Genomic DNA, 26,606 nt, shown 5'->3' with positions numbered 1-26,606 from the left:
AGTAAACAACATTATATTGCAACAGTTGTAACTTGCGACCAGTCTAAACTTTTTAAAAAGTTTTAAAGAAATGTGCTCAATTATCTACTGCTATTTTATCTCTTAAAGGTATATATGTAGATATAATATTGGATTGGCTATAATTTTGCATATGTTAAAAACAGTTTTAACATAAACAGGAATACAAAAGTGTCACAAAAATTAAAAATTACTAACATCGCATAATGAGATTTAAAAAACCAAACATTTGGAACGTCACTGTAGTATAGAAGTACCATCAATAAAGTGAAAGTAGCATAGCCAACGCAAAATGGAATCACTCCAAATGATTATGTCTATATATTTCAAAGGCGTAGTGCCCATTACACACAGTATGCATGTGCATAATGCAAAAACAAAATCCGGGAATAGGTCGAGGCTGTCTGTAATCATTCTATAAAATATCCTCTTAAAATTGACTCGAAAAAATATAATTCACGTAACCGAACAATTGGTTACCTAGGTAAAAGCCACGTGAACCGACTTCCGGTTTCCTCAGATTTAGAAATATTGTCCCCTGAATTTTTAGTAATCACACACACACAAGTTTGTAACATGTTTTGCCGTACCAGTGCGCTAATTTGACTTATTATGTAAACTAAAGGCAACACTTGCCATTCCCTCCCACCCCTCCCCATTAAAATCTGACCCCTGTACATGTATGTAATTTTGTGTCAAAATATAATTTATATTCTGTTTGACAATATGTGATCAAACTACTAAAAAGTGCAAAAAATGTTTTTTAAATACAAAATTAAATTAAAGAATAATATTATAACCTTGGAATCAAACTATTTAGGGCAGCATATTTATTATAGATCTACAGATTGTACATGAATGTGAAGTCACCAGACAAGTAGACAATGTTGTGTGTGTGGGGGGGGGGGGGGGGGGGGGTAAGTAACCTTTAAGTTACTTTGCAGAGTTCGACAAATCTGCTAGCCCGACGCCCGTGGCTAGTGGTTTTTAAGTTCGGGCTAGTGAGAAACGCAAAACCAATAGCCCGCAGGGCTAGTGGTTTGCCCCCATCTCTCGTTATCGCTCGATCGTGGATTTTTTTCTTTCTTTCTTTTTCAGGAAAACACTTTAAATTTAATGGTAACCGCATATGCAATGACTCGGCTTGGCCTGTTACGTGTAGCGGTTTGGATAATACGTCACAGCTGCCGATACAAGATAATACCTTTTTTGTTCATCAATTAAAAACGGATTAGATGTCGCCGTTATATTGGTTTTGATATCGGTCTGACACTGGATAATGCCCTGTATTTGAGCAATTGGCATCACCGTTTCTGGCGACATAAATAGAAGGCCCTAAATATATAACCAACTACCAAATACACTGAACCATCAATTACCGTGTGTCACACTGTCGTACCCTCATTTAAATTTAATTATTTTGATAGTGTCTTTAGATACCAACTAAGAGTTTGCTCAATTATTTTTCCCCGGGGGGGGGGGGGGGGGGGGGGGGGGGGGGGGGGGGGGGGGGGGGGGGGGGGGGGGGGGGGGGGGACGACGGCAAAAGCGAAAACGGGACAATGACGATGGATCACACTTGACAAAAGACCAAACATACGACGCGACAAAAAACTGAAAGTTACAACATGATTTACGTGTTTGTTTTATTTTACTGTTATACTCGTAAATGTATAATGTTACAAAAATTATATAAAAATCCAGTTATAATTGATCAGGAATTTGGACTAGTGCTTTATCTTGGTGGGCTAGTGGTTTTCACAAATCCACTAGCCCTGTGGCTAGTGACTTTTCAAAATATTTGTCATACTCTGCTTTGTGTTTTTTAGTAAAATATTTGTTGAAAAATTGTGCAATGTTTTTTTAAAATTAATTAGTAGGCAAACTGATAACAATTTGTGGCAGCTACTGCCACCACCGTTACCTAGTGTTCACAATTAGTTACTTGCACAGTAGCATACACCTCAGTTAATCTGATGGTGATTAAACATTCATTCTATTTTAGTAAATTTTACCCCAAATTCAATGCCATAACATGGGTGGAGGGATGATATGGAAGCCCCTCCAGTTCCAACTTTTCATACCATTTCATTTAACTATTTTAATTTTTATTTCTTAACCATCCGGGTTTACGGGCAGTGAATGGGCTGACCCCAAAAATCAGTTTATTTAAAAAATATATATAAAGTACCCAGTACTAGCTTAACGGGGATACATGACAACCCCTGCAATTACGAAAATGTCCACAGTCAAAAAAACATGCCTTGAAAATGTTTTGAACTATAGTTCACAGCAGAAAAGTGCCATGAAGAATGAAAAACTTCACAGTATTGCAGACTGCTGTAGGCAATTGCATGACTAGGGCTATTCCAGAAATTATGACATGAGCCTGATTCAGTGTGTGTATGGCCCTACTGGGGGGGGGGGGGGAGAGAGATAATTTTCATTTTATGCCAAATTCGGAATTCTTCATTACATATGTTTTAAATTATTTGGTACGGTTATAGAATATGTCCGCCACCTAAATTCAACCATTTACTATACACTAAATAACGAATATGTAATTTTCCATTTTATTTTAACTACTCTGACGATTACTAAAATAAAGCCAATAACTCGAGTTAATTTCCATTTTATTTTATTTTAGGAACTTTGCGCTATTTTGTGTTTTTATTTCAGGAACGGTTCGGGTTTAGTTTGTTTTAGGAACATAGGGTCGAGTGATTTTCTGTTTTACTTTATTTTAATTTAGGAACTTTGTTGGTCGATTGTTACAGAGGAGTGTTGATAGCCTACACGGCTACAGAGTGATTAGGGTTAGCAAGGGGGGCTGGGGGGGGGGGGGGGGGGGCCCCCCCAATAAGTCTTAATGTCCATTTTTTTTTCTTCTAAATAAATAATTTTATTTTCTTTCTTTTTCCTCCGCAAAAAAACCATGCCCAACTTTTTTTAAGAATCCCCACCAAAAAATCCCTCTTTTTACAAAAGGATTAGTGGCGGACACATTCTATAACCGCTCCAATTATTTTTTATAGTATAAAATGCCTACCGCACCCGTCCTCCATTAAATTAATTGTTCTAAAACAGCTCTTACAAAATATTAATTCTGTCATTTCTGAATAATGATAATCATGAATTCAGAACTGTCCGCCATTGTTTACATAAATAATTTTAAACAGCGTAAGAGTAACCACACATAAAAGATCACTTAGCATGGGTTTTAAATGGGGGGAAAATACCTCTTTTTGCTTGGCATCTTGGGGATAAACATCAGGCGGTCCAAGCCTGGACTTTTTCAAAGGACGGTGCTCCTCACTTGGATGAGAAGCCGCCATTCCGTCTGATCCCTGTTCTGTGTTTAATTTCCTTCGGATTAATTTTGAGCACCAGTAGAAATCCGTTACGTAGTCAACTCATTGCCAGTACAGGTATTATCATATGTTTAATAAAATTGACAAAACATTTTATATGTCCGTCATAGAACACTGGTTAAAATGGAAAAGAATATAATGGAATCCACATCTTGTGGTGTGACGGAGAAATAGACACCTGTATTTGTCGTTGATATTTCGACAATACCCAAGAATGCTATTATACTAAAAAAAAACCTTAGTCCTAATGCGTTAGAAACAGCTACCAATTGCTTGTTTGTAGGGTCTCCACGAGTACTCGAGCACTCGGGCATGGGTCAAGTCTAGCAAGATTCGAGTCCGTTCACAGGACTCGAGTACCCGTGCAAGGAACAATACTCACATATAATTGTATTGTACGTCACTGCTATATGCTTACCGCTGGTTACATTATAGGGCTATGAGACATGAAGGGAAAACATAAGTCGAATGTGTGGAATGCAATAGAGTGGCATTATTTGGCATCCGTTTTCGTGCTGGGGTGTCGTTAAACATCTATTCTATTCTATTTGGTTTCCATGTTCAGCGCAGGAATTAAGATGCATCATTATGCTATTTGACTTTAGGCCTATTACTTAGTCTCATTATCATTTAGTAGAAATGTCGGGTTCTCGGGTCCGGGCCGAGTTTGACCCTCGAGTACTCGAGTCCAGTAGTTTTAACTCGTGGAGGCCATACATATTGTTTGTGTTTGTTTGTTTACTGACACCACTAGAGCACATTGATTAATTAATCATTGGCTATTGGATGTCAAACATTTGGTAATTCTGACTCGTAGTCATCGGAGAAAACCTACTAATTTTTTTTCCATTAGCAGTAAGGATCCACATTTTATATGCACTTTCCCACATACAGAAAAGCACGGCCTTTGACCTGTTGTGGTACATTGGTTGGAACAAGAAAACCCCCAATCGGTTGAATGGATCCACCGGGGTGGTTCGATCATGCGACGCAAACACCCCAGGCGAGCGCTCAACCGACTGAGGTCAATGCCGCCCTGTTCTAACGAATAGTACCCACAGTGTTAGATGTAACAAAACAGACGTGTACGTTTACCTTTAAACTCCATTTGTTCATATAGTCTTGATTACTCTCAAGTCTTGAGAAATCGCCTATCACAAACTAATTACATGTACGTTTATATTACAGTAACCCTAACAATGATGCAATGACTCTTAAGATCGACCGCCCTCGATGGAAAGCATACACCCAGACCCCCTAATATTAATATACATTTTACCAACTAGTTCAGGTAAACGTTTAAATTACAAAGGAACTTGAAAATAGCAAAACGATCGTTTCGTTATTAATATGCATGATACTTGCCATTGTAATTGTAAGTAATTATTGACTTGGATCTAACAATTCGGTGCACGATTATGGCGTTTGTATATTCAGTTAATACATATGTATACATACATACATAAATACATACATACATACATACATACATACGTACATACATACATATGCATATCGTGAACATTTACTTGAGCTGACGGGGGAGGGGGTTGACCCTGCAAACGCACAGGCACTAAGTTCAGTCAGCGAACGTTTCGCTAACGTTCGTGAACTATTTGACTGGTTCCCGACGTGGCCATTTGGTTTAACGTGAAGCGCATAAACCAGTCTGGCGGACGTTTATCTGCTCGGTCTGACTGAACGTAGCTCAGGCGGTCTCAGACCTCCCAATAGAAACTCGATCACTCGACGTAAAGTATATAATTATTAAACTGATGTCCTCGACTCTAAAGATCGAATCCCCTCCGTGCACCCATTCTATGATCGGGTTTTTGTTTTTTTCAGTCCCAACTAGCGACCCACGACTCATATACCAAAGGTCGTGGTGTGTGGTGTCCTGTCTGTGGGAAAGTGAATATAAAGCATCCCTTGCTACTCAAGAAAAAGTGTAGCTTGTTTTCTCCGACTACCTGTTTGACACCCAATAGCCGTCGATTAATACATCCATGTGATCTAGCCCTAAGTTCACTAGTCTCTAATGGCCACAGACCACAATTAATTACGCTATATGTTTCTATATAGCGTTAGTGGCTATAACATTTTTATTAATATCAGCAGGCCCATGGATTTTTTTTAATGTACCTTTTCCTACCTGAGGGAAACATACCCTGAAAAGGACTACTCCTGTTGTCTAGCTCTTTCTCCCAGGATATTGGTTTAAACAAACACACTCACTAAACCTGCTCGAAGTAACACCCCCCCCCCCCACACACACACACACCCCTACACCCACCCCCACACCCACACCCCATTTTATAAAAAAAATTAAGCACTACTTTTGCATGGGTCGGAATTCCCACACACACACAAAAAAAGTGTTCAATGTCAACAAGTTACACATGTTTGCAAACTACATGCTCTCCTCTGTCAACTCCAGTCTAATAGTTGCCACTTCAAAGCTGTCTGCCTTGAACTAATCACAGCCAAACAGCAGACTACTTGCGCGGACAAATTTCCGGGAATATAACTTAGTCCGAAGGGACGTAGAAAGTGTGCTTCTTTCTTAATGTGCACCCTGCACTAGAAGATAACTGTGATCTGATGCCTGGTCAGTAGTAGAGAAGTCAGACTGTCCTCTCGCGGGGTCTCTAGTGTAAAAAGATACCATGGAATTATAGGTCTCGTTGTTTAAGAGAAGCTATTCCTCTGGCTTCATTTCACTGATTTGCGTTTCTGTTGGAGTTCAGTATACATGCAAATAAAAGGCAAATCGCTCGCTTGAGGTGCAGCGGATTGCAGGATCGACTGTCCTTTACGGAATAGCTTCTTTTCCCGTCCCAACCAGCCTAAGTGCCTCAAAACTAGTATGTACTGTCCTGTCTGTGAGAAAGTGCATATAAAATATCCCTTGCTGCTTTTTTGCCAGTTATTGTGTGTGGTAGCAATGGAATTCCAAAACCCCATCCATCCTCTTCACAACCGTGTGTCAAAATACCAAAGACTTGGTTATATGTACAGGAGAAAATTTAGAACCTTTTAATGGTTACATTAAACACAAAAATAAAATTTGGGCAACAATTTTCTTGCACAGTATTTTAAGGTGGATGCGATGAAAAAGAAACTTTGTGACATGGTTTTTGATAACGTATCATTCTTTTTTAACAAGAAAAGAAAGACAGATTGTATTTATACGAACAATATATATATATATATATATATATATATATATATATATATATATATGTATTGATGTTTGAATATCTATATATATATATATATATATATATATATATAATATATATATATATGTATTGATGTTTGAATATCTATATAGTGTATGTATGTCGAGGCTGACTGTTACATACATAGATATTAACGCACTGGCGCAGGGGATAATTAAATCCTTTCTGGCCTCACAAATTGTCTCATGCCGTTGTTAGGACTCGAACCTGTGGCACAGAATCGCCCGCAAATTGCAAGGCTAACCACAAAGCGCTCTGAGCTATTGAGGCATGTATGTATGCATGTATGTATGTGTGTGCGTGCGTGCGTGCGCGCGTGTGTGTGTGTGTGTGTGTGTGTGTGTGTGTAGCATTTTAAAATTTAAGATAACAATGTGTAATCGATCACCATTTAAAACAAAATGCCACAGTAAAACTAACATTATCCACAAAAACAACGCAAGCCATCTTCTAAATTTATATGTTTGAAGTTGATTTTAATAACTCTATTTTCTCCGAACAACTCTGTGGATTCTGTATCTGAATTTTAATGTCAATCGTTCTACAACTTCAAATCTGGAGTTCTACGACTTCACATTTGAAGTTTTTGTCCTCATCTGCGGCCAAAGGTCATATCTATGTAGTAGTAGCCTATTGTCCCAATTTTTTAAGCTGATTCCTTTTTTCACTTCGTCTTGTCCCAAAAACCCGATGGATTCTCTGTCTGTCCAAACAACACGACGATGGCATAACCATCTCCCACGTAGATAGCGTAACATCAAGAACCACGCGATGGCACCACGTCGCTTAATAAGAACCCGATCTTCAAACTCACTTTTTCCATACAATACATGCAAAAGTTGCAATAAATATTGCATTGTACACTCATAGTATTGTACTGTTTTGTCAACGCCGCCCGTATACCCACTAGGCGGAGTCCTGGAGGCGTTCACTAGCCTACACGCCTCACCAGATTGAGTCTCCATAGTGTTAAAATCACAACGACCCCTCAATCCAAGATCATTACTGTCGGAACTTTCTTCTCTTTCAGCGATAATCGCAATGTTATTATGTCCTGAAACAACCACACTGTTACAGACATGTATAAGGAAAGTGTTGTTTGATCCAGAAAGGAATACAATGTCTGTTATGATGACTGTGTTCGTATGCTGAACAGCTTCACAAACTGAACGCTTGACGTGACACGAATTTAGTTCAACGTATACCAGCTGATCTACCATCAAACTGGAATCACTGTTAACAGACTTAGCTGAGAAAGGCATCCTTGTCGATGAAGGTGATATCCAATAAATATTCCTTCTAACTGACAAAATATGCAGTGTTGCTGTCTGCCTGTCTGTCTGTACTCGACAGACAAGTGTACTAGCTTCTTGTCGGTTGGCAGGACAACTTCAAAATGGCGGCATAGAATTTCCCGCAAGCATTTAGCTGTATCTATTTTTAGTGGTATTGTATATAAGCTCACCAATGACCTAAATTTTGTGTAAGCCTACACAAAGGGGCCTATTATCGTGGTCTCAGGGGTGGATGCACGGTTTATCTAGGGCGGGTGTGAGTAATTTGTGGCATGCTTCCAACCAGACAACGGTCCAAGCACGCCTGTCGTGGATACGACCTCCAACTTCGCCAGAGAGGTTCTGTCCAACACAAATTGTTCATGGAGGGAACAGACAGTATTCAGGAAGGTGGTATTGAAAAGTTCACTAACATGCAGTCAGCATAAATCTACATGGTAAACTTCCATACAAAAACAATGTTGTTCTTTACTAAAAAAGACCCCTCAAATTGTCCATTAACAGTATTCATAATGTTAAACACAGGAGACGTTTTGAGAGAAGGCACTTCAAAATTTTATGTGGGTGAGGGGTGAGGGGTGAGGGGTGTACAACCTAGCACACGCTTGGCACCACTTACTTTGTTTTTATTTGTTAGGTACCGGGTATAATAAATCATTTATGGTGGCCGTTTCATTGTTCTCCGAATCAGGACACACTGAAATAGGGCTATTTCTCGTTCTAGCCAGCACCACGACTTGTATATCAAAGGCTGGGTTATGTGCTATCCTGTCTGTGGGATGGTGCATATAAAAGATCCCTTGCTACTAATGTAAAAAACAATGTAGTGGGTTTCTTCTTTAATACTATCATAAGTGTACGAGACAGGGAGACGGGGAGGCGCAACTGCCCCCCCCCCCCCCCCCCCTCCAGTCCTGGAGAAAATCCTCAAATTCGGGCAAAAACAATAGAAAAATTCGGGGAAAATTAGCCAGCTTCAACATTTTTCACCATGCATTTTCATTATTCTACCCAAAATATTAGTTGTAATCCATGTAAAAATGTGTGGCAATTAGTTTGAAACACTATGTAACTGTTTGGCAATAATGTCATTATGAATAAATGTAATCCAGATTCCGGCACTTTCGTTTAATTCGGGCAAAAATCAGCCCGCCCCCTGCAAAAATGGGAGCCCGTACGCCTATGGTGACTATGTTAAAACTACAAACTGTTTGATATCCAATAGCCGATGATTATTTAAAATCAACATGCCCCAGTGGTGTCGTTAAATAGAAATGGGAGCCCGTACGCCTATGGAGACTATGTTAAAACTACAAACTGTTTGATATCCAATAGCCGATGATTATTTAAAATCAACATGCACCAGTGGTGTCGTTAAATAGAAATGGGAGCCCGTACGCCTATGGAGACTATGTTAAAACTACAAACTGTTTGATATCCAATAGCCGATGATTATTTAAAATCAACATGCACCAGTGGTGTCGTTAAATAGAAATGGGAGCCCGTACGCCTATGGAGACTATGTTAAAACTACAAACTGTTTGATATCCAATAGCCGATGATTATTTAAAATCAACATGCTCCAGTGGTGTCGTTAAATAGAAATGGGAGCCCGTACGCCTATGGTGACTATGTTAAAACTACAAACTGTTTGATATCCAATAGCCGATGATTATTTAAAATCAACATGCACCAGTGGTGTCGTTAAATAGAAATGGGAGCCCGTACGCCTATGGAGACTATGTTAAAACTACAAACTGTTTGATATCCAATAGCCGATGATTATTTAAAATCAACATGCTCCAGTGGTGTCGTTAAATAGAAATGGGAGCCCGTACGCCTATGGTGACTATGTTAAAACTACAAACTGTTTGATATCCAATAGCCGATGATTATTTAAAATCAACATGCTCCAGTGGTGTCGTTAAACAGAAATGGGAGCCCGTACGCCTATGGAGACTATGTTAAAACTACAAACTGTTTGATATCCAATAGCCGATGATTATTTAAAATCAACATGCTCCAGTGGTGTCGTTAAACAGAAATGGGAGCCCGTACGCCTATGGAGACTATGTTAAAACTACAAACTGTTTGATATCCAATAGCCGATGAGTATTTAAAATCAACATGCTCCAGTGGTGTCGTTAAACAGAAACAAACTTTAACTTTATTAGAATAGTGCACTATACTACATTTCAAACGGGTACGCTAAGCTACTGTTTTATTATTTTTAGCTTCAGCTTTTCGTATTTAAGAAAACAACAATAACAACAACAACATTTTAAAATCTTTATATCGAGTACGTATGTATATACCTTGTTATTCTTTATTTTAGTTTCAAAATGACTAATTTTTCTAAAATTCCTATATGCTTTAATTTGTACATGTATATTCACACACACACACACACACACACACGCACGCACTCACACACGCACGCACGCACACACACAACACACACACGTACACACGTACATACATACATACATACTAACATGTTCCCGTGGTCGAGTGGTTACGGTAGTGGTCTGGGAACAGCGGGTGATTCGGTACCCAAAATTCGAGTTCCAGCAAATAAGACAATTTGTGAGACGAAAAGGGATTTTTATCCCTTGTGCCCGCACGTTTATATCTTGTATGTAATAATCAAACCCGACATACATACAATATGTAGATATTCATACATACATAACATACATTTGTATATTACAGATTTATTAAAATAATATAACAAACTTCTAAGGAAGGGGGAATAGGTATACATCACTATACAATCGTCGCCATTCATATTATATTATATATACATGTATGTATATAGGAGAGGACCTAGTAATAGGTTGATAATCTTGTTCCCAATCATTTTGTTGTTTATGCAATACAATAATTAAAGGGACAGACCCTAGTTTCAACTCGTGAAAATTAACACTAAGTTTAGTTAATCTACAAACATGTAACACATTTGGATAAAGTTACAGTTGATTGAAACATGAGTTTGTGACTTTGAAATGGTGAAATACCCTCTAAAAATAGACTAAAACTGTTTCTGTCTCTCTTTCTCTCTTTCTCTTGCTCTCTCTCTCTCCAAAACATCATCATGCAAGATATAGATATGTGCCTATTATAAATATATAAAGGGCGCATCAAGCATACCTTCTCTGTACAACAATAGGCCAACAGGACATTGTATACTAAACAACAAAAGAAACGCGGATATTAAGTTAGTTTTCTTTAATTTATTTTATTCTGTTCGAACCTGGAAGCGCAAATAAAAGATCCCTTGCTGCTAATCGGAAGAGTAGCCCATGTAGTGGCGATAGCGGGTTTCCTCTCAAAATCTGTGTGGTCCTTAACCATATGTCTGACGCCATATAACCGTAAATAAAATGTGTTGAGTGCGTCGTTAAATAAAACATTTCTTTCTTTCTTTCTGTTCGAACCCTGTTACTTTTTGTGTTTATATATATAAAAAATATTATTAATATCTTGTGAATATCTTAGGCTCATATTAACAGTTTATTTACAGAATTAATTTGATCATAAAAAAATATTAAAATATTCGCGTCGCCTTATGTTGTTGTGTATATTTTACATCACGGGTGTTACAAAATTGATCACACAGTCGTGGTGGGGTGGGTGGGATGACCGTAATTATTATTATTTTGCCTGGAGGGTCTTTACCTTCAATGCGTAGTCTTTTTCCCTAAAGTGCGTACACAGTTTAAATAAAATTTAATTTTCTGAGTGGTGGATATTTGTTTTTAATAAATGCCTCTAGCCCCCCCCCCCCACACACACACACCACACACACACACACACCATCATGTGATCAGTTGAGGAAAAACCCTCAGCAGTATATATATATATATATAAGGCCACACGGTATTAAAAGAAATGTTTTGAAGAAGCCTTTGGTGGTTCTTGCTAGGTATATGATCTACATTGATTATATTCATATTTACACAAATTTATATATCACACTTTAATACATGTAATGACGATACACCAATTCATATCGAGGGCTGATAACTAACCAGGCCAGGTTATGTCCATTCCAAGGGAGCAGGCCGAGGGATTCGGGACTAAAACCATTTTTTTTACAGTGCAGTCCATAAACGAGTTCGCTGTACTACAGTCCGTCCCACCATTCTATTAAAGGCATATTGTCACAGACCACTGACCTATTTAATGGTCTAACAAAGTATTACCTGAACAAAAATAATTTGATTTGTCCCTACGTGTACTTTATTCAACCATCTTCATAACCACCATACTCCATTTATTAATGACATTTTGTAAAAATAATTGAATTGTGGCAATGGTCCATAATTCAAAAACTAAAATTGCCGAGAGGGATGACATGGATTTCACTCGATTATGGTTCAGTTAAGGTGATGCGATAGCTAGATTTGGTTTCCAACAATTAATGTAATTTTTATGTATTATCCATTTTTTTAAAAGAGAAATAAGGTCCTTGAATCCGTGACAGTATGCCTTTAAAATGTTTTTTTGTGTAAATAATTTCAGTTTGGTTTGACGTAAGAAGAAAAGAAAAATGTTTTGGAAATAACAAAGAGATACAATCTGTGTGTTCAATTTACAAATCAATGGGTTGGGAAATAAATAACTTGTAGTAAATTACATAGTATAAAAAAAAATGCGATCCAGGTGGGATGGACTATAGGTTCATATTCGGACACCCATTTTAGACCACGTTACGCCTCTGTATTCTTTGCGAAGAAAACAAGAATAGTCTACTATTTTGTTAATTTAAAAAATATGTTTTGTTTGTTTGTTTGTTGTTTGTTTTCAGTTCCTTCTACAAAGCAAACAGATTTAAATGTTAAAACTTAGTCTTCTACAAACCATGACTTTAGACTAACTAGTTTTGGTTGTGAGCCCTCGATATGAAAGTGTTCCATCGAATGCTAAGAATGAATTTTAACAAATCTCATTATCTCATCTGCGAACTCAGTGAGGAGAACATGTCACTGTTCTCAATAGTTCTAGACGGCAAAATGTCACTTGTAGACAAACCAGCAACTCCATCTGACAATATTAAGGAACTAGACATAACAGTGATAAGAGTTGTTCCCTGTGTCAGAAGATCTGTAACAGATCCTTCAAGACTATCAGAAATAACATCAATTACACTAAGTAATGTTTGGGAAGAAGTCCTCACAGAGTATAGGCTAGTCATGGTATCAACTCTTGTTTCAATAGAACTAGAAACCGTAGGTGAAGGGGACATATTCACTGCCGTGGGTGTTTCAATGAATTCAACAGAATCGATGGTTTTACTCGTGGAGAGATCGATAACCGTTTCTGTAGTGGACAAGCCTGCATCTGTGGTGGAATCGATGATGCCCAATGTAGTTTGCATATCGGCTGGAGGTGCGCTTGTGAGTGCTGGTGTGGACATTACAACCATTGGTACCTTTGATGCTGTTTTATCTAGTGTGACTGTTAATGTCGCTGTTTCAGATTGTAATTCTGATGACGAAGATGGTGCTAAAGATGTCATGACATCAGTTTGTTGTTCTGTTTGTAATAGTGTTGAAGATGTCACAACGGTGGCTTGTATGTCAGATACTGGAGATGTGTCAAGTAGCACTGATGTCCCGGACATATAGTACGTGCTAATTGGTTTTATAAAGCTGAAGGATGCTGATATAGAGCCTGTTTCAGATGTTGAGAAGAAACCTACAGTGGTCTCTAGGATGTCAGTTGTTTCCATTGTATGACTGTTGCTTCTTGAGTCAGGTTCTGAATAGACAAGTGAAGCAACTTGCGAAACAGTAGCTGTGGCAGAAAGAGCTACTAAATCACTTGATGAAATCACACCAGTTTCCACTATGGCAGTAACATCTGTTGAAGATATTGCAGAAGATGGAGATATAACTGATGATGACTGTGCATCAATAGAGGACGCTGTTTCCAATGTTGTCGATTCTTCTACAATAGAAAGGACGCTTGAGTCTGTCTTGTCTAATAAAGTAGACTGAATCGAAGACGAGCTTGTCAAAACAGATGGTGTTACTGTCATATCTACCTCACCTGAAACGGAATCGGATGAGACAAACTGTGAGATAGATATACTCTGATAGCCCATCAAGTCTGCTGTTGCTGTGGTTTCATCTGAAACTGATGTTAGTCCTGATGGAACTGGAGAAATAAGTACGGAACTGTCGTAGGACACAAGTACTGATCCAATTGTTGATGACTCTGCTTTTGCTGTGTCTTTTAGATCTTCAGAAACAGATGATGCTATGGAGGAAACATCACCCGGTGATACAGATTTCGACAGCAAGGTAGCAGACGTGGACTGCAAAGGAAGGACATCACCAGATGATTCTGCAGATGATGCTGTGTATTCTATTGTGCTTGTTGCTACTGCTGGAAAACCTTCTAGCAGTAACGATGAGATACTCCAAGAATCCAAAATGACAGCAGTTGTGTCTGCTACAGTGGAACTTGTTTCACTTGTTGGTGACATCGTCTGAGTGAACAGTAAACTGGAAGACACGAATCCCGCTACAGGTGTAGTAGCTTTTGCCAGTTCAAATGTCGTTGCTAGGGTTTCTATTTGAGAAGTTTGTACTTCAGATTCGAGGACAGACTGTACAGTTGGTGTTGATGTTGACGATGGTGATGCTGCAGATGGTGTTTCCAATAACAAAGCAGTCGACAGTGGTAATCCTGGTGTCAGCGACATGGAATCTACTGCTGTTGCTGTTGCTGATGCTTCCAGTAAAGACGTGGATTTGTCTGTAACAAATGATGACGTCACACCCGTTTCGCCAGCCTCAGCAGATTCTAAAGACACAGTTGCCGATAACAGTGATGTTGCCGTAGTTGATGCTACCACTTTTTCTAATAAGGTAGATGAGACGTCTTTTTGTAATGAAAGTGATGTCATAGATGGGATTATTTCTTGTGATGAAACCATAGCTACCATTGTTACTGTTACTTTATAGCTGTCTGATGGTAACAAGGTTGAAGATGCTATCCCTTCCTGTAATAATGAAGAGGAGGCATCTTTCTCTAATGAAAGTTGTGTCGTAGATGCGATTAATGCTGTTGACGAAGCGTTTGCTTCTGCTGCTTCTGCTGCTTCTGCTGCTGCTGTTGTTGTTGTTGTCATATAACTATCTAAATGTAACAATGTTGACGATACCGTCACTTCCTGTATTATTGCAGAGGTTTCTTTCTCAAATGATGGTGATGTTGTAGGTGTGATTAACTCTGCGGAAAAATCCGTTGTGGGTGGTTTGGACGTAACTGATGTTTCATAACTTTCCAATACTGTAGACGATGCTGTCACTTCTGGCAATAGTGTAGAGGATGAGTCTTTCTCTACTAAGAGTAATGTTGTTGATGCAATTATCCCTACTGATGAATCTATTGATGCTGTTGTCGGTGTAACTGAGGCTTTAGAAATATCTAATGTTAATGTAGTCGATGCTGTTACTTTATCTAGTGATGGTGATGGCTGAGATTCAGTTACTGCTGCTGATGAAGCTGGTGTTGCTGTTGTCGGCGTAACTGTCGTTTTAGAACTATCTAATGCTAATATAGGTGATGCTGTTACTTCTGATAATGACGTAGCAGATATGTCTCTCTCTACTGAAGGTGATGCTGATGGTGTGATAACTACAGGTGATGAGTCTATTGTAGTCACTGTTGACGTTTCTTGTTCTGATGGCGTCGATGGTGAAATAGATAGAGCAGTTGTGGTCTCTTTTGGAGTTGTAACCTCTTTAGGAGTTGTTGTAATTTCCTCTGGAGTTGTAACGTCTTTTGGAGTTGTTGTAACGTCTTTTGGAGTAGTTGTAACCTCTTTTGGAGTTGTTGTAATTTCCTTTGGAGTTGTAACGTCTTTTGGAGTTGTTGTAACGTCTTTTGGAGTTGTTGTAACCTCTTTTGGAGTAGTTGTAACCTGTTTTGGAGTTGTAATTTCCTTTGGAGTTGTAGCGTCTTTTGGAGTTGTTGTAACCTCTTTTGGAGTACTTGTAAGCTCTTTTGGAGTTGTAGTTTTACTTAGATCTGGCGTTGGTGTTACAGATGTGGTTGTACCTGAACAAGAATAAACAAAATGTCATTAATGATGTGTTCAGTGTTCTAATACATGTAATAAACTAATATTCTAATATCAATATTACTAACGCAATTTCGTAGAATTTTGCGTTAAGGAGTGAAGATTTTAAAAATATATTTTTATTTGTAGTTATATTGCGTCAAACATATGGTTACGGACCACACGGATAATTAGAGAGGAAACCCGCAGCTGCAATTCCATGGACATCTCTTTTTGATTAGCAGCAATGAAGCTTTCATATCTACCATCCCACAGACAGAATAGTACATGCCATCTGTGTAGTACAGCCTGGAAAGAAACAGTGCAATAGAGCTACCGAGGAGAATTGAACCCAGATCGTTGTTCATCAGGCGAGCCATTCATCAATGAATTACATTCTACGCCAAACTCTACCAGGGTATGTTAATTGCATGCATAATACACGTCCCATTTAAGGAAGTGATTGAACCAATCACATAGGCGTTGAATAAGAGAAACTGTTTGTGCCGTATATACACTACATTGCATTATTGTGACACACGACAAAATTATTTAAAACGTGGCCAACTTTGTTACAAAAAATCCACAAAAGAGAGTTATTTCCCCTTAACCTCAAGCTTACCGCATTTACCAAAAACTATTGCTAGAATTGTCCACAAACTAACAACGATTCATATACAATAGTTCTGTTCCTTGCTACTGTAATATATAGTGTGTAGTGAATAATTATATAAACAGAAATTTAAAATAAATAAAATAAAATAAAATAAAATAAAATGGCTGGCACAGGTTTACCTTCCACACTAGGACAGATGTCGTCGGTTGATTCGTCAAAAGTCGGAGCGTTCACAATTTTACAGTGTCGATCCGCATCCACCTTTAAATTTCCTAGCCGGCCTGATTTCTGCACTTCAATGATATATTCAGTTAATCTTATTGTCAGCTTGAGAACCGGCATGTCGATACGTCTTGTTTTAACTGTAACCTGATAGAGAATAATGAGGCTTCCATTTCTAAAATACAGAACAAAAAGTGTATATTATTAAATCAATGTCATAAAACAATTTCTAGAATCATGCGACAGACAATATATATATATATATATATATATATATATATATATATATATATATATATATATATATATATATATATATATATATTGACAATATACATACATACATACATACATACATATATATATATATATATATATATATATATATATATATATATATATATATATATATATATATATATATATATATATATATATATATATATATTTATATTAACCGGACAGACAGAAGACGTGAGTCGAGAAAGACAGCTGTCTAGGAGAAGCAAACTCCGAAATCAATACTGGGTTGGAGAGGCTCAGAATCAGAATTATTATTATTATTATATATTATGTTATCTTATTAAGTTAATACATGTATAATGAACCGTCATACTATATGATATATTATAAACCAGTATCAGGAACCCATTTTATAACACACGAAATTTGGTATATCATTAAACCAATATCATAAACGATCACCAACCAAATGCAAAAATAGATACGTAATATGTACGGAATGTAAAGAAATGTTTGTTTAACGACACCTCATATTAAACCACGGTTATTTGGTGTCTATCATATGGTTATTTCAATACAGGGATGGGGTGGGGGTGGGACTACAGCCATCAACGTCGCAACTCCAGACGAATAAACAGCATGACGTCTTTTAAATGACCTTTAAGGACAGACATTTAACTTGTGAATTCATAAATATTATATTTACATTTTATTAGGTTATGGATACATTGATAGGAAATATCCGAATTCGTGAACATAGAATTGCAAATCTTTGACCTTGAGGATAAAGATACAAAAGTCCTCAATTCATGAAAGCTATATTAAAATAATCGGTGATTAGATACAGACAACCAGAAAACCCCGCCTGAATTCACAAATTGTCGGCACTCTATTTAAATCTTAACAACGGATGAACAGAGGATCAGAAATTTCAAATTTCATGAACATTGCATTTGAAGGCATTGGCCTCAGGGACAGACATACGAAATTCCTGAATTCCTGAATATATAATAGCGTATTTAAAATATTACTTAGTAAAAACCTTAATGTACTCGTTTTAAATTTAAATTTACGGGTGAATATAGGACTGGAAATATCCGTTTTCATTAAAAGTGCATTTGAAATTATTAGACATCAAAAATATCAAAATTCAGGAATACAACATTTTAAATCAATGGCGTTTGGAATAGACATCCGAAATACTTAAATTCATAAATACCATCCTACACTGAAAATCACTGGCGTTTGGGATTGACATACAAAATATCAAAATTCATGAATACTACATTTCTAATTAGATGATTATAATCATTGGTCTTTGGGATTGACATACGAAATATCTAAATCACGAATACCACACTGTTAATCACGGCTTTAGGAATAGCCATACAACATAGCCTGAATTCACGAATCAGTGGTTATGACTTGATGGAAAATATACCTGAACTGTAGAACACTGCATTCCAAAGCTGCACTTTCAACTGGAGAGCTCGGCGCCTTTAGAATGTTCAGGAGCTGAAGAGTAGAAACACTTTGTAATAGAGCGGTAAATACTCCTACAAACAAAACGGAGTTGTCGGGTACACGCAAAGAAAGAAATGTTTTATTTAACGATGCACTCAACACAATTTATTTACGGTTATATGGCGTCAGACATATGGTTAAGGACCACACTGTTTTTGAGAGGAAACCCGCTGTCGCCACTACATGGGCTACTTTTCCGATTAGCAGCAAGGGATCTTTTATTTGCACTTCCCACAGGCAGGATAGCACAAACCATGGCCTTTGTTGAACCAGTTATGGATCACTGGTCGGTGCAAGTGGTTTACACCTACCCATTGAGCCTTGCGAAGCACTCACTCAGGGTTTGGAGTCGGTATCTGGATTAAAAAATCCCATGCCTCGACTGGGATCCGAACCCAGTACTTACCAGCCTGTAGGCCCATGGCCTACCACGAAGCCACCGAGGCCGGTTCAGGTACACGCATTCTTAGAATCATTGTAATGTTGCTTTCATTGCCGTCAAAGTTGTATACAAAAACAGTGAGTTCAATGTAGCGTAATGCTAAACTAGTTCCCGTACATTACAACTCGTGTGTTTTTAATCGTATATCACAAGGTTCTGGTCGTGATGCACGTAATATAAAGTATCTTACACACATTCATTTACTATTCTCCATATATTTCATTTTTAATGACGGCAAGCACGCACGCAAGCACATAATACACGCACACCTACATGTATACATAATATATATATAAATACACATTCTGTATTGGACTATCACGGTACCATTTGTTTTCTTTGACAGTAATGGGAGCACCTGTCAATTTTGAAACGATTGGTGCATCATTTTTCAGTCTTAGTTTTTTTTTATGCAGACGCATTAAAAACATTATTCTCTCTAGACCCACCCCTTATTTTTGTGTGGAATATGCATGACTACTAATTACCTCAGAACAGAATTCCTCTTCGGCAGCTTTAAACTCGTCTGAAGTTTTATCAGCTAGTCCTTTTGTGAAGTTTTTGTCAGGCAATCGTATACTCGAAACAAATTTTTCTGTAAAAAACAAAAATTTAAAACTAAAAACAATAAAATAAAATAAAATAAAATAACAAAACAAAGCAATACAAAACAATACAAAACAATACAAAACCCCAAGTAGTACTTAACCAGAAAACCTCACTTCAGCCTAATTAATGATAATTATTTGATAGATATTCGACAGAGGGTATATGATATATGTGTGTTTACGTATTTTTCATATGATTTATATATTAAAATAAAATATTGATTTATTGATTGATTGAACTAACTAGTGATATACAGGAGTGGGGGGGGGGGGAGAGAGATTTAACTTCGTTATCATTCTAAAACTACTGTGTGGGACACATGGGTGGTATATATACTTTCCAGTCCCCCAGGCTCCGACGACCAGCTTGTGTAATTTTTGATCATGAAACGTGGTTAGGCCATCGGTCAACAGGCTGGTAGGTACTGGGTTCGGATCCCAGTCGAGGCATGGGATTTTTAATCCAGATACCGACTCCAAACCTTGAGTGAGTGCTCCGCAAGGCTCAATGGGTAGATGTAAACCATTTGCACCGACCAGTGATCCATAACTGGTTCAACAAAGGCCATGATTTGTGCTATCTTGCCTGTGGGAAGCGCAAATAAAAGATCACTTGCTGCTAATCGGAAGAGTAGTCCATGTAGTGGCGACAGCGGGTTTCCTCTCAAAATCCGTGTGGTCCTTAACCATAAGTCTGACGCCATATAACCGTAAATAAAATGTGTTGAGTGCGTCGTTAAATAAAACATTTCTTTCTTTCTTTGAAATGGTGAAATACCCTCTAAAACTAAACTAAAACTCAACTCCATAACTGTTATTTCTCGGACACACGTGCGTTTAAAAAAATATGAGAAATGCATTTTGTGGTATTAAAAACATCAGGATGACCAAAAACACTTCGAATGTACGGAAATTGATAATCTAAACAATAAAATAAATAAAAAAGACTGATTTCAGTTATCAGAAAACGGCTTTAATAGTAAAAAAATATGCCTTAGTGTTTAAAAAGTAGGGTATGTCCCTTTAAAATATGGTAGGATAAAAAAGTATACATACTGGGCCTCAACTAGGGGAATAGACACCCCTCCACCCCCATCCCCACCCCCACCCCCACTTCCGACCCCACCCCCACCGCCTGTCTCTTTGTTTAGACTTGAATTTTCAGATTACAGTTTCTTACCTTCAGGTACAGGAGAGGGTGACCTGGTCACTGAAATAAAGTGATACACAATGTTCATTAAGAATCGCCAAACTGAAATATAGGTGATACAGTGCTCGTTCTGTTATTATTCTATCATTTGTCTCTGTATGATGTCTGCTTAAAAAATTATGCCCATTAAAATTTTTAATCAAGAATCTAATATGGCGTCCAAGATGGCCGCCAAAAGGACCCATGGGACAATATTTCCTGTTGGGAACATCAAAATTCGTTTGCTAGACACCATGAGGATTACCAAAATGTAAGTTAGAAAAATATATCATGGGGGTGCATAGGAACCCCATCTTCCTAATAAACTATATAGGCATATGCACTTTACACATCTTTACGAAATCGTTCATTACAAACTGAAGTTGAATTTGACGGATACATTTCATACTCCTCGTCAAAACGTTACTTTTAAAATGTTTAGACTTAAAATGTTTAATGGATGTTTATATTATTAGAATTTTAGTTAGCTAGGGGACGGGTCACATTTATCAATATTTAAATGTGTTCACCTTTTTGCTACGCAAAATTGTACAGAACAATTGTGATTTTGTAAGGAATATTTAAATTATTTTTGGTTTGCTTTTTGGTTTACCCTGACATTACCCCCTCATCAGCCCCCCCCCCCCCCTCCACTACCACCACCACCACCACCACCACTAGGCGTACACACATCCCTCTCTTAAAATGTACATTAAAAATGTTGATTTTATAAGGAATGTGGTACCTCTTTTTGTTTTAAACGTTTACCTCCCCTAGGTAAATCATACAGAATCACACAGTTAAAGTGTTTTGTTTAACGCCACTACTAGAGCACATTGATTTATTAATCATCGGTTATTGGATGTCAAACATTTGGTAATTTTGAGATATAGTCTTAGAGAGAAACCCCGCTACATTTTGTTCCCCATTTGTAACAAGGATTTTTTTATATGCACCATCTCACAGACAGAATAGCATACGACACGTAGTGCACTGGCTGGAATGAGAAATAGCCCAATGGGCCCATCGACGGGGATCGATCCTAGACCGACCGTGCATCAAGCTAGCGCTTTACCACTGAGCTACGTTCCGCCCCGAAGTCCGACAGAGCCAAAGGGATCGTTTGACAAAACTATGATGGATGCGCTCATGAATGTCTCATCATCTGATTATTCGTTGATTGTGAAATATGAGCGTAAGGATACGTCTATGGTCGAACTATATTTATATTTATTTCGAGCATAGACGTAATCCTTACGTCTGCTAAAGAAAGGAAAGGAAAGAAAACGAAAGGAAAGGAAAAGGAAGGAAGGAATATTTATTGAACGATACAGCTGAGCAACTTTTAAACTAGACGGGAAGGAATATTTATTGAACGATACAGCTGAGCAACTTTTAAACTAGACGGGAAGGAATATTTATTGAACGATACAGCTGAGCAACTTTTAAACTAGACGGGAAGGAATATTTATTGAACGATACAGCTGAGCAACTTTTAAACTAGACGGGAAGGAATATTTATTGAACGATACGGCTGAGCAACTTTTAAACTAGACGGGAAGGAATATTTATTGAACGATACAGCTGAGCAACTTTTAAACTAGACGGGAAGGAATATTTATTGAACGATACAGCTGAGCAACTTTTAAACTAGACGGGAAGGAATATTTATTGAACGATACAGCTGAGCAACTTTTAAACTAGACGGGAAGGAATATTTATTGAACGATACGGCTGAGCAACTTTTAAACTAGACGGGAAGGAATATTTATTGAACGATACGGCTGAGCAACTTTTAAACTAGACGGGAAGCAATATTTATTGAACGGTACGGCTGAGCAACTTTTAAACTAGACGGGAAGCAATATTTATTGAATGATACGGCTGAGCAACTTTTAAACTAGACATTTTAGTGTCTACCATGTACGAGTTATTTGGTACATTTGTCCATTAACAGCAAGGGATCGTTTATATCATTTATCTTTTATATGCACTTTATAATAGACAGAACAGTACATATCACGATCTTTGATATAACAGTCGTTTGGCATTGGTTGGGACGGGAAAAACCTAATCAAAGAATGGGATCACGGAGGGATTCGAACCTCTGACCCAAGTAGCCCAGATAAGTGTTCACCCGACTGAGACGGACCTTGCTGGATGTAGTCCTACAGGGTGGTGCTTTATTTAGTTTCTAGGGGTGGGCGTGGAGGGGGGGGGGGAGGGGCAAGCAGGATTTAGCTCAGTCGGTTGAGCGTTCGCCTGAGGTGCTTGCGTCGCAGGATCAAACCAACTCGGTGTGTCTTTTCAACTGATTGTTTTTTTCTCGTTCCAATCAGTGCACAACGACTGTTGTGTTATTTGCTTTTCTGTCTGTGTAATGCTGCGTATAAAAGATCCCTTGTTACTAATGAAAAAATGTAGCGGGTTTCTTTTCTAAGACTATATGTCAAAATTACAAAATTTTTGATATCAAGCCGATGATTAATTAATCAATTTACTTTAGCGGTATCGTTAAACAAAACAAACTTTATCTTTATTTGTTTTCTAAATACTTATAATTATTTCATATAGCATTGCCATCTCAAGAGCATTTGAAGGTTGTTTCTATTATTAAAAACCAACAATCTGTTGGCCAATATTTAATTTTATGGTTCTTTATTTTCAAAATAATTTAACAATTATTTAAAGGGACATTCCTGAGTTTGCTGCAATTTTTAAGATGTTATCGACTAACAGAGACTTTTTAACAACTGTAATTACATATCAAATATATTTTTCTGCATAAAGTATTAGTGGCTGTATATTAAACGTGTTTCTGATCGTTCTAATATTTGTACTAGGTTAAATTTCATTTTATTTCCTAAAAAATATTTGAAATTTGAAATTATTTGAAGACAAAATCCAGTTTGGGCTTCTTACAAATATTAAGACGAACAGAAACACATTAAATATACAGACACTGATATTCTAAACAAGAAAATATATTTAATATGTAAGTTCAATCACAGAAATATTGCTTTAGTCGGAAACATCTTACAATGCAACAAACTCGGGAATGTCCCTTTAATATTTTGCCATCTCAAGATCATTTGAAGAATAACTCTATTAAAACCAATATGATGTTTGCCAACATTCAGTCTCAGTCCAAGTGAAAGTAACTACATGCATTACAAACCACAAGACTTAACAATAATCATTTAGCCTCGATCTCGAAATTATTCATCCTCAGACATTTCAGCTATGTTAAACGTCTACATTAAGATGACGATATGAAGCAATGTTTGAAGACCGACGACCTTCTCTTTGTTTATGGTATGAGGACAACAGAAAACAACATGTTTTTACTGATCAAAAAGGGAGATTACGCGAAAAGGGTCTGCATGGCGGTCACTCATTATGCCCGAAAGGATAGTACAGTGTTCTAAACATTATCGAATGGTCTTTGTAAAAAAACAAAAGAAGAAGTAAAAAACGTTTTTTGTTTTAAATGTCTTAGATTAAAACGGTAATTGTCCAGTACACCTAAGTCTTTCTATCAATGGTCTTACAATTCAAGAGTAGTTTCATCTTTTGTTCTTCGTGAAATAAAGGAACTTGAGGTGGGGTGGGGTGGGGTGGGGTGGGGTGGGGGGGGGGGGGGGGCGGGGAGGGGGGCGTAGCTTAGTCGTAAAATGTCTGCTGGATGCGCGGTCGGTTTCCTTTCTAAGACTATATATGTAAAAATTACCAAATATTTTACATCCAATATTGAATAGCCGATGATTAATAAAGCAATGTGCTCTAGTGGTGTTGTTAAACAAAACAAACTTTTTGAAGAAATTTAATTTGCATTGATTTTATAATTATATCGCAGCTTTACTAGCTCGAGTCACTTCCTGCCCTACCCCTTATTGAAATATATCAATATCAATAAGGGGTAGGGCTGGAGGGGACTCGAGCTACAACTTTACATACACCTCTTCATAACTATCGTGTACATAGATACAATTTTGAATACTTTGATTGGTTTTATACCCGAATATTACTCTTACCAACTGACAGAACGGATTGCATTGCCTTTGATATACCAGTCGTGGAGCATTGCTTGTGGGAAAATAACACTGAGTTTACCGAGGGTGGAGCATTTCTCCCATGACTCAAAACAACATTGGTTGTGGGAAAATAACACTGAGTTTACCGAGGGTGGAGCATTTCTCCCATGACTCAAAATAAAATTGGTCTTAGAAAATAAGCTGTACAATAAAAGCAAATATGACTCTAACATTAATGTCCACTTTAAATTACCGTACTGGAATAGTTCCATATTGCAACTTTTTAGTATTAAACAATATGTTCAGTTTAATACGTCAGCTGAAAGTACTGACTTTCTTCATTCGTCGGTTGACCCATTGGACTAGTTCTCTTTCCAACCATCGCATCACGACTGGTACATCAAAGGCCGTGGTATGTGCTCTCATGTATGTGGGATGGTGCCTATAAAAGATCCCTTACTACCGATGGAAAATGTGGCGAGTGTCCTATCTAAGATTATGTCAAAATTACCAAATGTTTGACATTCAATAGCCGACAATAAAAAAAATCAATGTGCTCTAGTGGTGTCGTTGAACAAAACAAACTTTAACTTTTCCCCAGACTTAAATCCAATTCATATTCAAACACATTGTCTAGTGCATACACCTCGACTATCTGGGTTGTCCGTTCAGAACACCGTCTAAATGTGTCACCGGCCATCGGACGTAAGGCTGGTAGGTACATGGTTCGCAGCCCGGTACCGGCTCACACCCAGAGCGAGTTTTAACAACTCAATGAGTAAGTGTAAGGTGTAAGACCACTACACCCTCTTCTCTCTCACTAACCACTAATCACTAACCACTAACAACTAACCACTAACCACTAACAACTAACCACTAACAACTAACTCACTGTCCTGGACAGACAGCCCAGAAAGCTGAGGTGTGTGCCCAGGAACCGTAACAGGATATAAGCACAAAAATAAGTTGAAATGAAATGAAATATAGATGTCGTTGCAGTGGTCTATTGTACCACGACTGAGTTGTACACTCATACAGCAAGGGCGGATCCAGAATTTTGTAAGGGGGCGGAAGGGGGTGGGGGGGGGGGGGTGTCACAAAATAAAAAAAATTACGAGTTTGAGTTTGCCGAAGGTAAATGAGCCGATTTCTCAAAGGGAACGAGAATTGTACAGGAGGGCTTTGGGAGCACGCTGCCCGGAACATTTTGAAATAAAGATAATCAAATATGCATTTTTAGGGCAATTTAGTGTTGTATATTGTGGGTGATAAAATTAAATTAAATTAAATTAAAGACATTAAAAAGGGCACTCCAAACAGACAGGGGAGGATTCGCTAATGTACTAGGTTGGAGTTGGTACTGGCATACGAACGCGTTATCTATCACCTTTAAATCCGATGACTTAACCACTATAATTCTATTTTCTTGTTTATATACATTTGAGGGTCAACCACGCTGTCTTGTCGTCCAGCATAAGAGATTGTTAGTGGTTCGTAAGAGAGAAGTCGGCGTAGAGGCCTTACATCTCTCCATTAAAGGGACTGCCCTGAGTTTCTAACAAGACTTGCGTTTGTTCCCTCCAATAAAATAAACCCACATCGTGTTTTTCTGTTTTCAAAAACACGATCCTACTTTAACATATTTTAAATATGTGGCATTATACAGATACATGTAAATACATTTCGAATGACCTTTGCCCCAATTATTTCAAATTTCGTTTGGCCATT

At 37.8% G+C, this 26,606-nt stretch overlaps 2 protein-coding genes across 6 annotated transcripts in view; both read right to left on the bottom strand.

Moving 5' to 3' along the window:
* The window catches only part of LOC121369215 (mediator of RNA polymerase II transcription subunit 12-like protein), a 75,753-nt gene extending 72,391 nt beyond the window's left edge, over positions 1–3,362 (bottom strand). For 3 of the 4 annotated variants that reach the window (XM_041494161.1, XM_041494169.1, XM_041494176.1), the window contains exon 1: positions 3,258–3,353. In XM_041494161.1, coding sequence (XP_041350095.1) covers positions 3,258–3,353 — 96 coding nt within the window. Of the gene's footprint in view, positions 1–3,257 lie in introns of all 4 variants that reach the window. The other variant, XM_041494150.1, reaches the window with a different exon arrangement.
* A 9,127-nt stretch (positions 3,363–12,489) lies between these two features.
* LOC121369203 (mucin-17-like) overlaps positions 12,490–26,606 on the bottom strand; it is a 34,597-nt gene continuing 20,480 nt past the window's right edge. For both annotated transcript variants that reach the window (XM_041494138.1, XM_041494129.1), the window contains 5 exons: positions 20,836–20,865; positions 19,536–19,642; positions 18,523–18,596; positions 16,796–17,013; positions 12,490–15,999 (listed from right to left, as the gene is read on the bottom strand). In XM_041494138.1, coding sequence (XP_041350072.1) covers positions 12,878–15,999; positions 16,796–17,013; positions 18,523–18,596; positions 19,536–19,642; positions 20,836–20,865 — 3,551 coding nt within the window. In that variant the 3' untranslated portion in view covers positions 12,490–12,877. The remainder of the gene's footprint in view (positions 16,000–16,795; positions 17,014–18,522; positions 18,597–19,535; positions 19,643–20,835; positions 20,866–26,606) is intronic.

The sequence above is a fragment of the Gigantopelta aegis genome, chromosome 1 (assembly GCF_016097555.1).
Source record: "Gigantopelta aegis isolate Gae_Host chromosome 1, Gae_host_genome, whole genome shotgun sequence".
Lineage (NCBI taxonomy): Eukaryota > Metazoa > Mollusca > Gastropoda > Neomphalida > Peltospiridae > Gigantopelta > Gigantopelta aegis.
This window is presented reverse-complemented; position numbering and strand designations above follow the sequence as displayed.